Source organism: Empidonax traillii, unplaced genomic scaffold (assembly GCF_003031625.1).
Source record: "Empidonax traillii isolate 1590-97213 ecotype Southwest subspecies unplaced genomic scaffold, ASM303162v1 scaffold381:size621868, whole genome shotgun sequence".
NCBI lineage: Eukaryota > Metazoa > Chordata > Aves > Passeriformes > Tyrannidae > Empidonax > Empidonax traillii.
In genome coordinates, this window is record NW_020955574.1 from 575,928 (window position 1) to 594,496 (window position 18,569).

The window sequence follows — 18,569 nt, forward strand, 5'->3', positions numbered from 1 at the left end:
GAAGCCGGTAAGAGGATAAAACAGAAATTTGCAGGAAGAGAATTTATAGAGAAGTCAGAAGGAGTAGTGAGAATACAGACCATGTAGCCCAACTATTAGCTAGTTCCATTTTTCACTGAAATGGAACATCAGGACTGTGTTGCCAACACTTCACCATCACAGACAAGAGGTAAAACGGAAACAGGATGCCTTAAATAGCAGGTGTTTGCAAAGAATTGTCAGTGTCAGACACCCCAAAGTGACAACCAGTCATTTATATCAAACGGGCAGCAAACTCTGGTCACCTGGCACCTCTCCCAACCATGGACTGGCTAGAGGAACCTGCTAAAAGGAGAGCAGAGAGGAAGAGAGCAGCCAGTGTGGGATGATAAACTGAGCAGAACTTCTGAATTTGCATGGGGGAGCAGAGTGTTTCTAAAAGAGTCACTGTATTTTCCTCAAAGGTTAAAAATTTTTAATAATACATACATGAAAAGCCCTGGCAATGCTTTTGTGGAATATAAGTTAACTGTCAACTGCCTATTAAGAGATTCCATACAGATTCAATATATATCTGTGAGCTGATTCCTCTTCCAGGCATCATAAATTTGGATTCTACCATGGGGAAAGATACATTCCAAAAACATCATAATTAGCCTACTACTAACAGCTGATTTCAATGCCAATCCCCTCCAGCTGAGTATGCAACCACAGTATATCCAGGCAGGGACTACATTCTTTGCTGGTTATTTTTTTTTCTCTAAATACAACAGAGTTACAAAAATAAGGAGGGGGTTGGGGCAGAGGGGGAAGAAGAGAAAAATAAAAAGGAAAAAAATAAAAGCTTTTAGGAAATTTCTGAAATCTCTAACTAATCTTACAAAACATTTTAAAAGATCCTCTTGAAAGAAACTAAGAGCTTTAGTTATCTGTGTTACACTTATGTCTTGCAACCCTGACAAATTAAAATGTAAAATAAAATTAAGCTGTTTCACAATATTCCCTAAAACTATAGTGTTAATAAGTAACAGTTATTTTGTAACACTGTACTGACTTTAACGTTGCTTCAGTAGCAAAGACAGTAGTCTGTCTTTTCACGAAGCAGAAGAAAATGGAAACTTTGTTTAGCTCTCTTTTTAACATTACAATTCTTTACAGTGTCAGATTCTGCTTTTAAGTGTTCCTTCTCTTTTTGCTTAGCTTTGAATCAAGTTATTGTACCTGTGTCTCTGTACAAATTGCTCTGAGTAATATATGTTGAGTTTTCAGAGACCATTTGGTCAGCTTTTAATAACCTCTCCTGGGAGCTGACACCAACTTCCAGCAGCAGGTCAGACAATGCAGATTAGAATAATAAAAGACATGCTGCTGTGACTTAGAAAAAAAAAAAAAAAAAAAAAAGAAAAATTACACAAGTCTGTCTTTATCAAGCTTGAGATTGATGTTTTGAGACTTCATTGATGTCTCCTAGACAGAGCTTTCCTTTTGTTTATATAAACACATAAATTCAGTCACTTCTGGTTTTTCCTTCTTTCAAACAGAGGATGTGCCGCTGCAAAGATTTTGTTCCAGCTTCCATGTTTCCTTTTGTCTTTAATGTGTTACTTAATTGACCAAGATAGAATAGCTTGTATTTTACAAACTGGCATTGAACTAAAATATATATTTACACAAGGTTGCTTTTTTCCTGTTTTGAATAAATAATAGTATTATAAAAAGTATATATATATTTATATATATAAAAAAGTAATATATTTCATTTTTTCTAAAAAAGAAACTGGGATTTCTCTTTCACATTAGCGTTGTGTTTGGGTATCTGTCAGTGTAATACAGACAAATTTTATATTTCTCCAATACAATTCACTATTCTTTATTATAGCGTTTCCACTAAAAATCCCAAGTGGATTAAGACTTGTCATATTTGACCCCTTTAGTTAAAAGCAACCCATTGCATAATGAGTTTTTACACTATTCCCTAAAATGAACAGTTCCACATGCATAAATGCTAGCAGGAAGCAATGTCTCCTGTTTCTATCTCCGACCTTCAACAGCCCTATACTCTGCAGAAAAAAGCCAATAGTTTTACTAATTTATAAGCACCATGCAGACACAGGCAGTCTGGAGAGAAACCTCTTTAGCAGCTGCAAAGAAAAAACATGAGAAAGCTTCCACAAAGAGAGAAATTCTGAGACCAAAAGCAAAACAAAAAGGCAGAGGTGTGAAGATTTAAAATATTCCCAATACTCACTGAAAGCAGCCACTGCAAGAGCCAGTGTGACAATAATGGAGACCCAGGAAACCCACAATGCCTTCTTTCTGTAGCTTTGAGCTTCATGAGGTTTTAGCCTTGTACTGCTTTCTAGTAAACCTGACAAGCAACAAGCAAAGAGGGTATGAACAATACATTGCTCCTTTTAAAAAACACAGCTGTGTTAGTTCAGCCCTAGATCACATATTTACATTCTATATTACAGATAGAAGCAATACAGAATCAAACTCTGCTCACATTATTAAGGTTGAGTACTTAAGGCCACCAGAAACATGTGAGTAAGCAAGAAGAACACACTCAGGCTGTTTTGATTTCACACAGAAAGACCCACACACCAAAAGAGCGCTGCAATTGTAGGGCAGTTACAGAAATTCACACCACTTACGTTTTCCACCTGTGCATCTACACAAGAAATGTCTCAGTCCTGTGCTCATTCAGATCAAAACTTGTATCAGAACTCCAGGATCCTGGATATAATTAACCCAGGAGAGAAACTCGTGCTCCCCAGCCTCTGTGGAATAACCTCCTGATGCACGGGGATATACTGCACAGATTGTGCATGGAAGTAAAAGCAGGCAAGCCTTAGAATGAAAGCTACTGCAGCTGAAAAAACATCTTGAATTGTCCTTCATTTGAGGTAAGAACATATTCCCATCAGGAGCTAAGAGAAGAACCAATTCTGTCCTTACTGCAATCAGTACAGAAGTCTGCTGAACACAAGGAAATGCAGTTGCTTTCTCTCTTTTTTTTAATGATTTTAATTTGTGGAAGTCTTTTGTCTACTGGTCTTTTAAATCACAGAGAATGCAGGCTAAAAAAAATTAACAACATTTTCTGGTTTTTATTCTCTCAGTCTGAATCTTAAGCCACTTCTAAGATGCAGGCAGTCTTTAGGTATTTGCCTTCTGAATATCCCATTCTGATTCTTTTATGCTTAATGTATTCAGATCATTTAAAACATACATTCTTTTTCACCAGCATGTTTTAGCTCAAATCGGTTTAACTGATGAGAGAGAACACCTGATGGCTTTAAACTTCTTAATGAATTACTCCAGAAGATGTGGGTGGTTCCTCTCAGATGATGAGCACTTTTCAAAGAGATTTGCCTGCACTTGCAGGCACTGAACTGGGACACTGATTTAACAGCACAACTCTCTTTAGTTGGACTAAGGGTTGAGAACGAGGGCTCTGGCAAACTCAGCACCAGATCAAAATGTAACAGTGGAAGCTGTTATTATCCTCACCTTCCCCAGTTTTCTGTCTGATGGATACGGGCACTTTCAAGGCAGGGACAACTGCTCAGGTTCTCAGTGTCCTTCTGAATCCACACTGTGTTTAACCAAGTTTATTAACCTTAACAGATATTAATTTCAGCTGACTTTAATATACTGCCTGAAAACTGCCATGGTTTTGGAATCAGCTCAGAACTGAATCAGACATCTCTGCCCTGGGGGCAGCAATGTGTCAGCAGAGGGGCAGGCATCCAGGGGAGGCAACAATTTGAGCCATCAGATTTTATTCTGCCACTTGAAGTCTGCTAAAATTACTGGTTCTAATCCTAGCATAATTGGTGGGCTTCGTGCTGCCTTGGGAAAACTCTTCATGCTTTTTACACCTCAATTACAATAAAGCAGAGAGAGTTTCTTTATGGCTGTTCAAAAAGCCACTCTGAGAATTTCATGCTTGTACCGTGTTCTTAGAACATTTAAAATACTCTCACACTTTTGTGCTACTCACTCCCTCCTTTATGAATGGAAAAGAACCTGCAAACTTGCATGCACCAGGCCCTATACTGAAATGATATGTTTCTTATTATGAGCATTCTTTGTCTGTTTAATACATGAAAACTGCCAGATGACAACTCTGAGAGGTTTGAGTCTATCAGGGATAGCACTGCACAGCTATTTCTCACATGCTTGCCTTCATCAGTGTGAAGAAATTTTTTTTTCCCCCCAATGTTTGGCCTATCTTCTGCTACTATATATAACGATGCACAGCTTAACTGCTGCCTGATAGGAGGTGATTTAACAACACATCTTGAAATATAGGAGAGATTTCTGCTAAAACAACCATAGAGAAAACATATCTTCTCACATTTTGTATCTTCACCCCTCTTGTCCCCTCCCCAAACCGAGGATTTTAAATAATGGCCCAAAATTTGATGGAATGTAAAGCAAAGCAGGTTTTCTTAGCCGATTTTGATTCTCAAAATTTCAAACCTCAAACAAACACATATCAGAATGACAGACAACCTCACCTGTTTCTTTCTTTAAAGACATCCTATAATTCATGGCTACTGCTCATTATTACGGGGGGAAGTCCAACGTAAATGGTTGATATTTAAAAATCAAACTATATCCTAATTAAATTGAGGAATGAATAATAAGCCCCACAGCTAGTGTAGCCCTGCTGATCACTATTCACATGTCAAGCACGTGTCCAGTATGACAGAGACTGTGATCTTTATAAAACTGAACCACTTCTGCCGTGTGTGTGTGTGTGTGTGTTTCCTTGTTTCTCAAAATGGCTGGCATATTCTAGCTGTCAGGGATGTGATCCCTTCCTTGCCAAAATAATTCGAATAAATTTTCTCTACCTAAAATTTTCCCACTTTGAGAAAGATCATATCATTCTTACGAGTGTCCTAAAGCTGGCACAGAAAAATACAAACTCATTCACGTGACTACCAAGCCCATAGCATGATAATCATTTAGAAGCAACAACAGCTCATTAATTTACACACAACAACACAATTCACAAGGTAAACCTCCATATTTTTTCCACTGACCAAAAGAAAGCAAGTTTTAAGCATCTACAGGAGGCTGAAAGATAATCTTTCAGTATGACCTGCATTGCTTAAAAAAAAAAAAAAAAAAAAAAAAAAAAAAAAAAAAAAAAAAAAAAAAAAAAAAAAAAAAAAAAAAAAAAAAAAAAAAAAAAGAAAAAAAAAAGCTGGCACCTACAAATAAAATTCCTCCTCCTTGAAATTAGCGAACTGAGCAATTTTATTGCCATTAATTTCTTTAACACAGGGATATCCTTAAGGTATAGAAAAGCTGGTGAACTGGTTAAATCCACTGGATTTTTACTTTATCTTTCAGTATCTTCATATATTAACAGACTTTCTTTCCATAAAAAATTCAGAAGGAGAAAAAACCTGCCTAACAGTTGCAGAACACAAGCTTGGCATATTTGTGAAGTGATTCTAGGATATTCTTTACCATATGCTGACTTACCAGAAGTACTTTTCTATTTGGCTAAGGGATTATTTTAAAATGTCAAGCTAGAATTTGTGGAAGAGATAAGGCTAATAAAAAAACCTGTTCATCTAAGAATGTTAATTTAGGGACACAATCCACAAAATTATCACTGATTTTGGATCTGGCTCTTGAGGAGCAAATATCTTGTTCCAAAATTTAGGGTTAGTTTTTATTTTTAGCAAACACGGAAGCATCATCTCTATAACTGGATCTGCTATGAATCATTGGAAAGGATCGTAAGAAAAAGTACAACCTAAAAGGACATACTGTTAACATTTTAACAGGGACAACCTGCAAAAAGCATACCAGATTTCCCTCTACAATGACTGGGAATTATCCTGGCACATGGAGTCGGTGACTACAGGAAAGGCTAAAAGAAAACTACTGCAAGGGCCATAAGAAGAGCATGAAGGCAAAGAAGGAAATAAAATCATCAGCTTTAGTCTCATCTCCGTCATAGAAAACGATAGTGTAGGTACAGCAAACAATCTGGTTTTATGGAATTACCCTTAATACCAAAAGGGACAGATTTTATCTTTATCTCTGTCATACTGGGCACGAATTCAAAATTTCTGCAATCAAACTTCCATGTTTGAACCGTAATCAAAACTCCTCACTGCCATTATTTAAAACAGGAACCGAAGCCTCAAATTGTCCTCAGGTACAGTGTCTGTCCTGTGCCTGTGGTGCTGACAGTGAGGGTACCCCTTGAATAAGGGCTGTCCCCAGCCCCGACATGATTGAAACCTGTCATTAAGGTGGTGACTGCTCTTCCCTCTTACTTCTCTACTTCGTCTAGATTTGTGAGCAGGCACAAGCATTTGGAAAGCTGGGGAAAGAACGAGAGATGGAGGGGGTAACGTGTAGAGGGATTATGGATGAAGACTAAGAACATGAAAGGGACTCTGGGGTGCTGAAAGCAAAATGAAAAAGCAAAAAAAAAAAAGGCAACAGAGAGGCTAAGGGAAGCCTAAACATGAAATAAAAAATAGAGACAAATTGCGTGAAAAGAGGAGCCTGCAGGCGGTGTGGAGGGCAGGGCAATGGGGTGGGTTAAAATGGCAGCTGCCTTTGTGGGCGGCAGGTACGTGAGTGCCTCACACACCCTGAACAGATGTCCGAAATAGGTGTGTTTGGCATTAACGCGCAACACGGTCTGAAAGCAGGGAGCTTTCCACCCTTGGTCAGATGTTTAGGTAAATAACAAAAAACGAGTTCTGTGGAAGTGCGATATATGGCGGGGGAAGGGTGAGACAAGTGCCCCGACTTCAGCCCCCAAGCCTGGCTGGGGCGGACTCCCCTCAGAAACGCCCCGATGAGCCCGTGCTCGGGGGGGGCGGCTGTGACCACCCCGCCGGGCAGGGAAGCTCATGGCGAGGAAACCTCCGGCCCTGCCTGGCCCTGGCCGGCCCTCCCGGGAGCCCCGGGAACACCGGGAGCCCCCCGCGCCCCTCGCCGGGCTCTGCCTGTGGAGCCATGTGCCGCCGGCACCCGCTCCCCCGCCAGGCAGGCAAGTTTCCGGGCGAGGTGGGAACAGACACGAATAGAGTTTATAAAAATACTTCAAAGCTGTCGCGGAGCTCTCGTACGGGAGCTAAAACGGGGAAAAGCTCCGAGGGCGGCGCGGGGTGTGAAGTGAGTGCGGGAGCGGGGGGCGGCCGGGGGCGGTGGGGCAGGAGAAGAGCGGGGCTGGAGGGAGCAGCTCGGGGGGCTGGAGCCGCTGTGGGGCTGCCAGGGCTGAAACGGAGGGGGCGGGCAGGGATGCTGAGGCGGAAAGAGGAGGGTGCAGGTCCAGGACAGCGAGGCGAGAGGGTGCTGCAGGGAGGGTGTCGGCAGAGCTGTCGGGGTGGGTGTCAGGCGCCTCGGGACGGAGGGGAGGTGACGGCCGAGGGCAGCGCGCAGGGAGGCGGGTGATGGACGACGGACGCTCACCTCTGTCCTCCAGCCCCTCGCTGAACTGCCCGCTCTCCCCGATCCGCAGCTGCTCCTGCTGCTGCTGCTGCTGCTCCCGTGGGGGCACGGGCGGGCTGGCCCCGGGGGGCTGCACGATGGCGGGGTCCGGGGTAGTGTCCAGGGGGGCAGCGGACGGGTCCATCTCTTGCGAGGCGGTGAGAAGTGGCCGGCGGCTCTGGCAGCGAGGCGAGGAGCGAGCGGAGCATCCAGCCCGGGTGTGAACCCGGGGAGAGGAGGAGACTCCGGCTCAGAGCATCAGGGAAGGCGAGGGCAGGCAGCAAACAAACTCCGGCTGCTCCGCTCCCCGCGGCCGCCTCATCACTGCCCGCGCCGGCGGCGGAGAGGGGCAGGGGGGGAGCGGTGCCGCCTCCCGGAGCTGCCCGTCCCCTCCCCGCCCCAGGGAGCTCCTCCGGCGGCGGGAGCGGCTTGGGAAGAGAGGGAGGCTCGTCAGCCTCCCCTCGCCATGCCAGGCTCTGCCTCCTCCTCCTCCTCCTTCCGGAGGCTTAGGGGGAAGAGCTGTCCAGGGACCGTCCAAACCCGGAGTCCTCCCGCCGCTGCCGGGGGCTGCGGGCGCGGGCCCTGAGGAGCGAGGCCCCGTCCGCCTCGCCCTCCCTCACGCAGGTAAAAAAGCGGCTCCCCCTTGCCGGGGATTTGCTCGTTCTCCCTCTGCCACAGCCCTTTTTGGGGATCAGAGCAGAATCGCCTCACGTTGGCACCTCAGACCCCCCAGCGCTGGCGCTCTGTTACACTTACGGTTGGTTTTACCAGCATCAGCCTGAAACTGTCCTAGAATATACAGCCGTCTCAGGCACGGAATTACAGCTGGAGACTTGCTGGCGTTCAGGGGCTGCTCTCAGTTCACTCACCTGCCTTTCCTAGAAGAACATAGGGACAAAACTAAAACCCTAGGTGCACGGAAGTGTTTTCTGAAAATGTAAAATTTTACAGCTAGATCTGTGCCAGAGCTGCTCGCTTCTTCTCTGCTGGTTTCTAATGACTAGATAGAGAGGTGCAAATAAACAAAGCCTTCTTTGTGCACGCACAGTCTCCCAGTTCATGCCTACTGGCATGCAGATAAATTGTGAAACTGCATCGTGTTTTGATTTGAGCCTAGAAAATATCAGAAGACAACTGGGCATTGAAGCGCTGGTCCTTGGGTGATATATAAGGATATAATCCCTATTTAGGTTATATTAAGATCAGGCTGCCCATCTCTTTTGAGGAATTAGCAAAATTGGGGAATATAGAAAGGCCAGATGGAAATTAATATTTATGCTAGCATGGCAGTGACATGATTTTATAAACTGTCAGAATCTTGCTGATGTCAGCCTTAAAAAAGTTTTGCAGCAGTTTTGTAATACCTGTAGGGGAATGGTCAGTGCAACAGCACTACCAAAATGTCTTAATTCTTAAAAATGCCTCTTCAAGCTGTATACTAACCTTCAAAACCTTTTGAGCTGTATTTTAAACCATGAATTATGTAAAAAAGTAAATGTAAGGAACTGTTAAGGTAAGTCATATAAAATACTGGCTCGGAAACTAATTGGCATTCTGGCAACCTTGTGGAATTGAGATGGCAGTTGTGGTGTCAGGGATTGGTGTTTCCTTTTTATTCAGTCTTATGATTTCTTTGTGTGTAGTCTGCCAAACCTACTATATGAAATGTAGTGGTAGTCTTCATGCCTCTTGCCTAAATTTCACCTTCACCTTTAGCTATCCTACCCTGCTTTGTGATCCTGACACTCTCATCCTCTAGTTGAGCGTTAATATGAATATAAGCAATGCCAACATTATTTTCTTTTCCCTCGGGAAATAGAGAGTAGATTACAAAGTGCCTATATGATGTTAATGTCAAAAAAGGCTCTTTCACACCTGCATAAGTTAACACACATGAGTTCTTTTGAGGGAAGTATTGTTCAGGGATTTGGGTCGAGTTGGGAGGGGTTGGAAACTAGTAACTCCATAAAAAAATACTGTGGGTTTTTTGTTTTTTTTTTTAATGTGCTGTTTATTAAGCTCTGGTGACCGTGAACCTGGAAAATACAAGAGCAGACAGATAATGTAACTGCATGTGAGAGATGAATGAAAAGTAGAAAATACTTACCTTTTGTTACTTACCATAAAAATAGATTGTCAAAAGTATCGGTGAAGTGAGAATCCTTAAATGAGTAGAACCAGTTTTTAACCTGGTCAGAGACAAGGGACTGGAGACCAATCCTTTTCAGGGACTGGTAGGATACAGAAACCTCTGATGAGTCTGTTTATGGAGACATCCTCCCATGCAGAGTGCAGCCAGTACATGCCATGAAGAGTGCCTTGGAATTGCTGCAACAGATATAATGCTCCCTAAAGTAATTATTGCAGGATCCTTCCTCTTTTAGGGAGATAAATCCATATCTGATCTCCATAACTGATCCATTCCAGTAAGAACTTTCTTATTCCTTGCATAAATGAAAAATTGACTAGTGAGTCTCACTGGATGCTGCTTCCTTTCTATAAGTCTCTCGAAGCTATTTTGGTATTCTTATAACTTCCAGAAATCAACCCAAGAGGGAAGTGCCTGGAGATTCCTAATTCCATTTCTTTAAAGGGAGGTCAAAGGGGTAGGTTTCCAAATGATCAAGAGGAAAACAGGAACTATGAACACAAAAGCACAAGTTTTAAATTGTAATGTGTTTCTTTTACTTTTTTTTTTTTTTTTTTAGTTGTCCTCAATTGCTGCTCTTACATAAAACTGTGTCTGGCCGGGACTGCAGCTGTCTCTATTTGTGTAAATGCTACAGTGTTCAGGCTATAGCAAAGAATATGAGGCCTGCAAAGAGTCTCAGAGTTCCTTTTAAATGAGTCTCTTCAGTACTTTCAAACGTGGCCTCGTGTGAGAAGGGAGATACACTGCCTTGAGCAAATACAAATTCAAAACATTAAGCAGATCCACAATGAGGGGCCTTTCAGCTCAGGCCATTATTTATATAAACGAGCTGCTAAGAAGCAATGAGACTGCCACACCACAGCAGCTGAAAGCTGGTTTCCAGCACTGCCCCTTATTCTCGTGACACCTCTTTCACTCTACCTCGATTCCACTGGACAAAGACGTAGGGCTGGGTTTTTAAATACATGCATCCCGTTTTCCAGCCCTGTCAGACTTCTCGTGTAGGAAACCTGTAGGCAGTCAATGAAGAGAAAAATGTCTCACTTTAATAGCTGTGTTACTAAATTATTTTATTTCCCAGCCCCTCAAACCTCCCTTTGTTGGATACGAATAATGAGAAGTCAAAATCAATTTAAAAAAAAAAAAAAGCCATATCTCTGGATTTGATCTAACTAGCCTTACATCATCCTGTATTCTATAGCTGCTACAAAATTAATACACACTTGCAAAACTTTGTTCCCAGCTGGAACTGCCTGTAATTTCCATAATATTTTGACTTTCAGAGAAAGTTTATTCCAAATAGGGTCTCATGCACCACAGCATCCAGCAACAACAAAAATAACTTCTTTTCTTTTTCTTCATCTGGGTTGTCTGTGGTCTAGTTTTGCTGTGGTTATTTGTAGTAGTCCTTTTCCCTCTTTCCTCCCTTCCTTCCTTCCTTCCTCCCTTCCTCCCTTCCTCCCTTTCTCCTCCCTTCCTCCCTTTCTCCTCCCTCTCCCTTTCTCTTCTCTCTCCCTTTCTCTTCTCTCTCCCTTTCTCTTCTCTCTCCCTTTCTCTTCTCTCTCCCTTTCCCTCTCTTTCTTCCCTTTCCTCCATTGAAAAACCAAAAAATATCAATCACATTTGAATTTCTGGTTTTCCTTCCCTCTTTAGGGCTACTGACTGGAATGTTTTCACTGGAATTGGCAGAAACACAGTGGTGCACTCAAGGGCTCCTGAGAAGGAATTTTGCATGATTCCACTGACATTAACTAGCCAATGTTCCATATCGACCATCACCTTAAGTGCAGCACTTACATGAAGAGCACTCTTGCACATTGGGAAAGGGCTGGTCAGCTGGCCCCGTGATTATGTTTTAGAATGTTTAAAGGCACAAGAGCAAGACAATGTTAATTTTGGTTACATTTCATACAGACACAACAAAAACTTGCCTTTTTTTGGCAACAAAATACTGTGTTTGTCTCTGGAGTTGTATTGCAGTGTCAGGGAGTATTGTTGTAACTCAGGGTGGTTTATTGGTTTGGTCTATCAGACGTTTCATGGCTGACAAAAAAAAAAAAGCTCACTTTTTTACTTCATCAATGTGTCTTTCACTTTTTCAGTGGTCAACAGGATGAAAATACCAGGTTCTTTTAACTTAGTCTAGGTAATTCTCAGCCCGATATTAGTCACCCTTTTTTTTTTTTTAATTTAAAATAAAAAATAATGTTGGTCGTAGTGCAACAAAAGTGCATTAATTTTTAAACTGCAGGGCATGCTTAAATTATTATCCAATGTACGTAGGTCATTTAGTGGTTTTCTCTTGCACTGGGTTAAATAGAGTTTAAATTGAAATCATCTCTCTTCTTGGCATTTTTAGACTGAATATTAACTTGGGTCAAAAATAATCAGGGTGTTGTTTTGAAAGAAGAATATGATAATTCAGTATCTTTTCCTTCAGACTATGAAGAAGTGCCTATAATCCAATTCCCAGAGAACAGAGCATGGGGTGACCTTGGTAAGTAATTGATGACACCTCACATAAGCACCTACTTTTCCTCTATGCAATGTTGTTGCCGGATCATATTTGCAAAAAATGCCACAGCTAGCAAGAGCCACAAGCATGGATACATTCCACTGTGGCAACAAAGGAGGGATAAAAACATAGAATGCAAAGTATGCCACATTAAAGTGAGCAGAAAATCTTGGAAAAGGTTCTTCACAGTGAGCATTTTCCAACTATTTTAAAAGCTGCTCTTAATTCAAGACAAAATTACTATGTAAATATGGGAAACCACAAAAACTGGGCTTACTATTTTGTTCAGAGAAAAATTATGCAGTCATTCAAGACTACATGTCTCTATTCCCAACAATGTTTCTTTATATCACCGAAGACATTTCGTTTCCAGGTTTTATATGAGTGAGTAAAACTGACTTATTTGACAGTGGGTTTATTTCATTGTTAATATTCACAAGGATTAAATAGGAATGGAAGGGAACATTTATTTTAAAGAGACACCTACCTGTTACTTAAGTAATAATCTTCCTCTTTTTTTCTTTTTTACTCCTGCTTCCCATGTTATGTGGAGAGATCTTTCTTCTCCGATGGTGACTCTTATGGATGACATGAATTTAAGCAGCTGAGATTTCATTTGTGCATCAAAGAAAAGAAAAAAAAAGCTAGGAAATTCTTAGGAAGCAAAAGTCGATATAATTTTGTAATAAACTTGTCCAATTGCTTATAATTACTTGCTAATTCCTATCCAAAAGCATCTTAACAATTAGACACTTCCAATGTATTTGCATAACTTCATGTTGTCTCACATCCATTTTCAAAGGACAATATTCCATTAAGTTTATATGGTTAAACAGGAATTAAAGCGAACTACAGAAATCAAAAAACATTTTTTTTACCCTACACAGATTGGGTCACTCTTCCCCTGGCCAAGCCAGTGCCCCTTTCTCCTCGTGCACCTGTCTGAGAACTTTTCCTACCAGGTCAGACCTGGAGTTTGTTAAAAAGGCTGCTTGAAAAGGTAGATGTACATTTCCTTCCTAGTCAGGTTCGACTCCTGCATTCATGAAATATTTATAGTTTATAAATTGAACCTTATGCATTAAAAAAAAAAAAATCAAGAGTCATAATCAGTACCTTGAAGGTAAGGTAGGGATTTAATGAGAAGAGAGACTAGTTGCATTTTCCTGGGGGATTTGTCTGTGTCAGAAAAGAGATACAATAGGTTTTAGGGGGAATAACACCCAACTCACATCTATTTTCTCTTCCCATATTTTAAATTCTAATTTCTGATTAGGGTTATTGTCTTGTTCCCTGGCACTTCATGTCATCGGCAAATGAATAATTTTTTTTTCGTGCTGCCTTTTTATGAAAAGATCTGTGTGACTGTTTGAGGAAATTACCTTTCTACTAATCTATAGCAATAATATTTATTTTGCTTCTGCTCTGATATTTAAGTAAGTACTCCCCAGCTCACTTTTTCTGGAAGTTGTCTGATAAACTCTTTAATATGATAACATTAATGTGTTGTTTTGAATAGCAAATCCACATTGTTTTGTGAATTGGAGAAGAGAGTTTTACCCTTTTCTCATGCCAAATGAATTGTAGCTGAGTGTTTTGCTAGGATGTTCACTTATAAAAGACTAATAACCACTGCCAAAATGTTCTTCATAACCAGGAAACTATACACATTTCAAGGTGTGCCAGTTTTGGGGGATTTTTTACATCTTCTCAAGCAGATGTTTGACACTTAAAATCAAACTCTTCTAAGTTTTGATGGCCATCAAATTTCTAGTACCCAGTGGAATCTGTTACCCACTTTGTGTTTTTTTTGGTTGTTTGTTTGTTTGTTTGTTGTTTGTTTGGGGTTTTTTTTGTCTGATTGATTTTGTTGGGGTTTTTTGTTGGGTTGGTTGGTGAGATTTTTTTGCTGAAGGAAACAGAATTAGTTTCCCTAGTCCTGGCATGCAATTTGTGTTTGAATATTTCATTTTAATGGAAGATGCTGTGAGTAAAATATTTAAATTCTTCAGATACTAATTTTTTGAAAGAGGCAAAAATTATGTCAACAACATACAGATGAGTTCTAATAGATTTCTGCATTCTTTATTCTCATAATTGTTTCTCATCCTCTTAGCCAGGCCATCACATAATTCATGGCATTCTTCTTATGAGAAATGGGAACCATTTTCTTGTGGAATTCAAAGCCAAAAGTTTCTCCTGTATTGCAGCCAGACCTTTCTCTGTGTGTGCAGCAGTAACAAAAGCAACAGGTCTCTATAAATGTTGACATTTGTCTATCCATAATGAATGCTTGTCACAGTTTTGAAAAAGGGAAAGGAGCGGACCAGTGACAGGGGTTCTTGTGGCTAGCTTGTAGATGCTAGAAGAGAGCTTGAGGTAGAGGCTGGAAGGTCAGGTTCAAGCTGTGACGCAGCCCAAGAAGAGACACACAACACCCATCTGAACACCTTCACAGCCAAGAGCTGATCCAACTTTATTAACACAAAATGGTGGGGTTTATAGGGCTAGGCAGAGAAGGGTCTGGAAGGTGGGTGGAGATGGGGCGGAGCATGCAAATCCACTAACATCGGTTGGATGAGGGTAAATGAATAAACATTAGGAGGTAGGGACAAGGGAGGAGATATCTGGGGAAAACATGATTGGCCAGTACCACCTGGTACACTGACCAATGGAACACTGTCTCTATGCCTGCTAGGCTTCAAGTCCGTGAGGGAAACATGGGAGAGACAACCTAGTTATAGGTTTTATGATTTTAACAAAGCTACCACGACAAAGTCCTCAAATATTGGTATTGTCACAGGCAGTGGTGTTGACAGGGTTGTTCTTCCAGTCTTCAAGCGAAATCTCTTCTTTCCCTTGATTCTTCCACAGAGCATATGCTGTCTCCATTTCCTCGTGGTCTTTCTCACCTCCAACAAATGCTGTCTGATCTGGATTTATAGAAGAATGGATAGGATGAGTGGTTAATAACTCCACTAAAACATTTACATTGTATTAGCAGTGATAGAGTTGAGCTACTACAATTTGCTAATTTTACAAGGAAAAGGAGCATAAGAAATTGGGAAAAAAATATTCTCTGTAGAATGAAGAGTGTGAAACCCACTTCAAACTTCATTTGCCTTTAAATCTGAATTGTACTGGTTGCTTAAAAAGACATGTGTAAGTGAAGTTCGAAATGTCAGTGAAATTTTGAACCTCTGCTGCAATAAAATTGTCCTATAACCAAAAAGGAAGATGGAGATGTCAGTCATATAACTTAATCAGACTATGATAAAATTCAATTTCTGCTTCTTTCAAATTCTGTCTAAAGCTTTCAGTGGTGCCTAGAAGTCATCAGGGGGCAGGCAGCCCTGTAGTAATGCAGACAGCTCCCTCTCCATCATCAAGACCACACATATTTTCAGTATCAGGGTGCAGGGATGCTTCAATAGTCCCAGAAGTTTCACTTAATTTTCACTTCCTTCTGTTAGAAAATGTGTATTTTAAGATTTTTTTTTGTTTTCCTGTTAAGGTTTATATACTTGGATTAATTTGTTGCTTTATCCACCGACTATACAGCTGTCACCGGACTATACACGTTGGGTATATTTATACGTATAAATTTAGTCAAACTGAGACAATATCTGCAAATAGAAGCAATATGTTTCATTAAGGGAACTGGTTTAATTAATTTACAATTAATATGCTCAGAAAGTGTAGTTAGGTGCACAGTCTTTGTGACTTCAGGAAGAGTTTGGGCGTCCAAAAGGTCCTGCTTTCTTCACTTGCTTCTTTATTGAAAACCTATCCATAGACTGTCTTATCTTTGTACCAAAGTGTCTTCATTGTTATATAAAGGATTATATGTATAATTTACTAGCAGGAGATACAGAATGACTTTTCAGGCTGAGTCAACAAGAGCCATATTGGGGTCAGACAAGATTTGTGTGTGTGTGTCACAAGGAAAATAATTTGTTCCTATAACATTTGAAATTCAGCTAATGAGGAAAAAAAGCAAGAGCATTGCACTTTGTTTTTTATTTTAGATGCCAGACTCCCCTCAGTTTCACTGCAGTAAGTTCTACACATGTAATCCTTCATTTGAGACTCAACTCCTGGAGCAGCCAAGCCACTTCTTGCATCAGGCAATGCTTGCAAGAGCTTATTAGTGCTTGGGTGTATTGTTATTTAGTTATAAAATAGACTTGGCTTTTGGCTTCTTGTCTCTTAACTTACACTTCTCCCACTTTGCTCTGGATAGCACTATCTTGGCTCAGTTTTTTTTTGAGAAAGTGATAATTCAGGTCTAAGAGAAGGTTAATTCAGCAATAGAGGGCAAGTGCTGTGTTTTTATGAAGGTAAAATCCTGATGACTTACCCCTCTTGGATTGTTCCTTCCCTGTTGATTTTAGAAGGACACTTAATGGAGTCAGATATTACTTATCTGATGACAATAGTCTCTCTAGGCCCCTTATTCTGCTCCAATCTTTTATGACAAGCTTATTTACTTTTATATCATTTTGATTTTTGGTCACTTTGTTTCCTATTTTATCTACAGATCTAGGAAAGTGACCTCATAGTTATGAAGATTAAGATCATTAGTTCTGAAACTCTCAGTAATTACAGGTTGTTCTGGCTGATGTATCACTAAAGTTCTTTGAATTGACTCCTTTATTGGTTTGTGTAATTCTATTGACCATAAAATTAAATCTCTAAATGAAATTTAATTAGGAAAGAAAATCAAGAGCATGCCAATTGAGTTATAGTTCTGCTCAAAACTTAATTCAGTATTAAAACTGTCAAGTGGTTGCAACACTACTTAGATTCATATTGCATGGGATGTCCAAACAGACTTGTTGCATCTAGACTTGTTGATTTTCCCACTAGATGGCATTATGCATTAACTGCAAGTTAATTTATGAGCTCAACCATAATTGCACACGCTAAAGATCCAAAAAATAAGAAATTATCTATTGTGCTTGCTCTTAGACTATGCAAGAGTGAAAGAACTGTGGCTTCAAAATCACTTGGCTTACCTCTACCTAACAGCAACCCAAACCATCCTCAATGCCTCAAATATGGATTTACTCAGAGCAATAAAGGAAGTCAGCCATGGCAACAATATCTGATCATGTGTGCAATGTGCTTTTTAGAGTAAAACTCGACCAACCTTTTCTGCATTTAGCGTTTTAAGAGTGACTTCAATGCTGCAAATTGCTTCCTTTATGGCTGCATGGCTTCAGCTGAAGTGATGGGAAGTGTTCTAAGGAAAGCTGCAATGCTGAAGGTTGCTTTTAAATAAAGAGCTCCACCTGAGCATATTTTTATTAGGTATCTAATTCAGGATGGATTATCAGAATATTGTATCTACTATAATAACATCTAACTGTAAGAAGGATGTAGAATATGAGCAGATAAACCAGTTTAGTTAACCTGGGCCAAAAATGGAAGAGCACCCCAGGCCAAGGAATAAGATAAATATTAGATTAGTGTTAAACAGCTCTTAAATCCTTATGGGGTCAGAACACAATAATACGAAAGTTAAACTTGTCCTTAATTTTGTTTCTGAATTGGGTTTGTGTGAAGAGTACAAACCAATGCCACTTGTAAGAACCTATCAAAATTCAGACTGTTCCTGTTTTCTACTTAAAACTTTATTTTATCTATGCTACCCCTGAGCTTTACCAAACTATAACTTTACCTGCCCTGTGCAGTGCATGGCTGTAGGTAGTGCAATGCGTGATTCTTTGACATAGAAATGTTTATGGTTTGTGTTTGCCCTTGATGGTCAATGTGATTCAACTCTTTTGTAATGCTTCTATAAAACACCGTGACATGATACCTGCCTTCCACCACAACACCATCAAGCTTTTTGGAAGCCTAGGTCAGTGGAGTGAACATCAGGTAATGCCTGTCATGTCCTGTCACACTGATATGGGACCATTTACTTATTCCAGCCACCTCGTGCTCTGCTCCTGTGAGATGTTTCATTTACCACCTGGCCTTGCTCTTCCCTAGTTTTTTGCTATGACCAGAGGGAGGTACCCCCAGTTAGGGAGAGGGGTGTCTGTGTTTGGAACTGCAGTAACATCCTGCAGTAGTAACTGGGCTTCTGCTCAGTGACCAACAGCCAGACTGTGAAGGAAAAGAGCAGACAGGAGCAAATATCTGGCAACCAGCTCAGCAGGGGATCCTGTTTCATTCCTGGCAGCACAGGTCTCCCTAAACTCGTGATTCCACAGGACCTAACTGTAGGCATCCAGACATTGTTGTCTGAACATTATTATTTCTGGTTCCCAAAGGGCAAAATACACTTGCAGTGTACATGGGTTTTATGTTAGGAAGAAAAAAACCCAAACATCAAAGCACAGTAAACCAACAAAGGAATTACATGTGAGGTCTCTGTGGGAACATAGCGCGGGGTCCATCTTGCTGTGATTGCCTTTGCTGTGCCCTGGCCAT

At 40.7% G+C, this 18,569-nt stretch overlaps 2 protein-coding genes across 2 annotated transcripts in view; one reads left to right on the top strand and one right to left on the bottom strand.

Annotated features, from left to right (window-relative positions):
- The window catches only part of TMEM163 (transmembrane protein 163), a 90,722-nt gene extending 82,864 nt beyond the window's left edge, over positions 1-7,858 (bottom strand). Inside the window, exons 1-2 of the mRNA XM_027893112.1 lie at positions 7,441-7,858; positions 2,228-2,347 (exon numbers count right to left, since the gene is read on the bottom strand). Of these exons, the coding sequence (XP_027748913.1) occupies positions 2,228-2,347; positions 7,441-7,603 (283 nt within the window). The 5' untranslated portion in view covers positions 7,604-7,858. The remainder of the gene's footprint in view (positions 1-2,227; positions 2,348-7,440) is intronic.
- LOC114062074 (2-amino-3-carboxymuconate-6-semialdehyde decarboxylase-like) overlaps positions 7,858-18,569 on the top strand; it is a gene marked incomplete at its 3' end in the record, with an annotated part of 34,769 nt that continues 24,057 nt past the window's right edge. Inside the window, exons 1-2 of the mRNA XM_027893114.1 lie at positions 7,858-8,082; positions 12,051-12,107. The remainder of the gene's footprint in view (positions 8,083-12,050; positions 12,108-18,569) is intronic.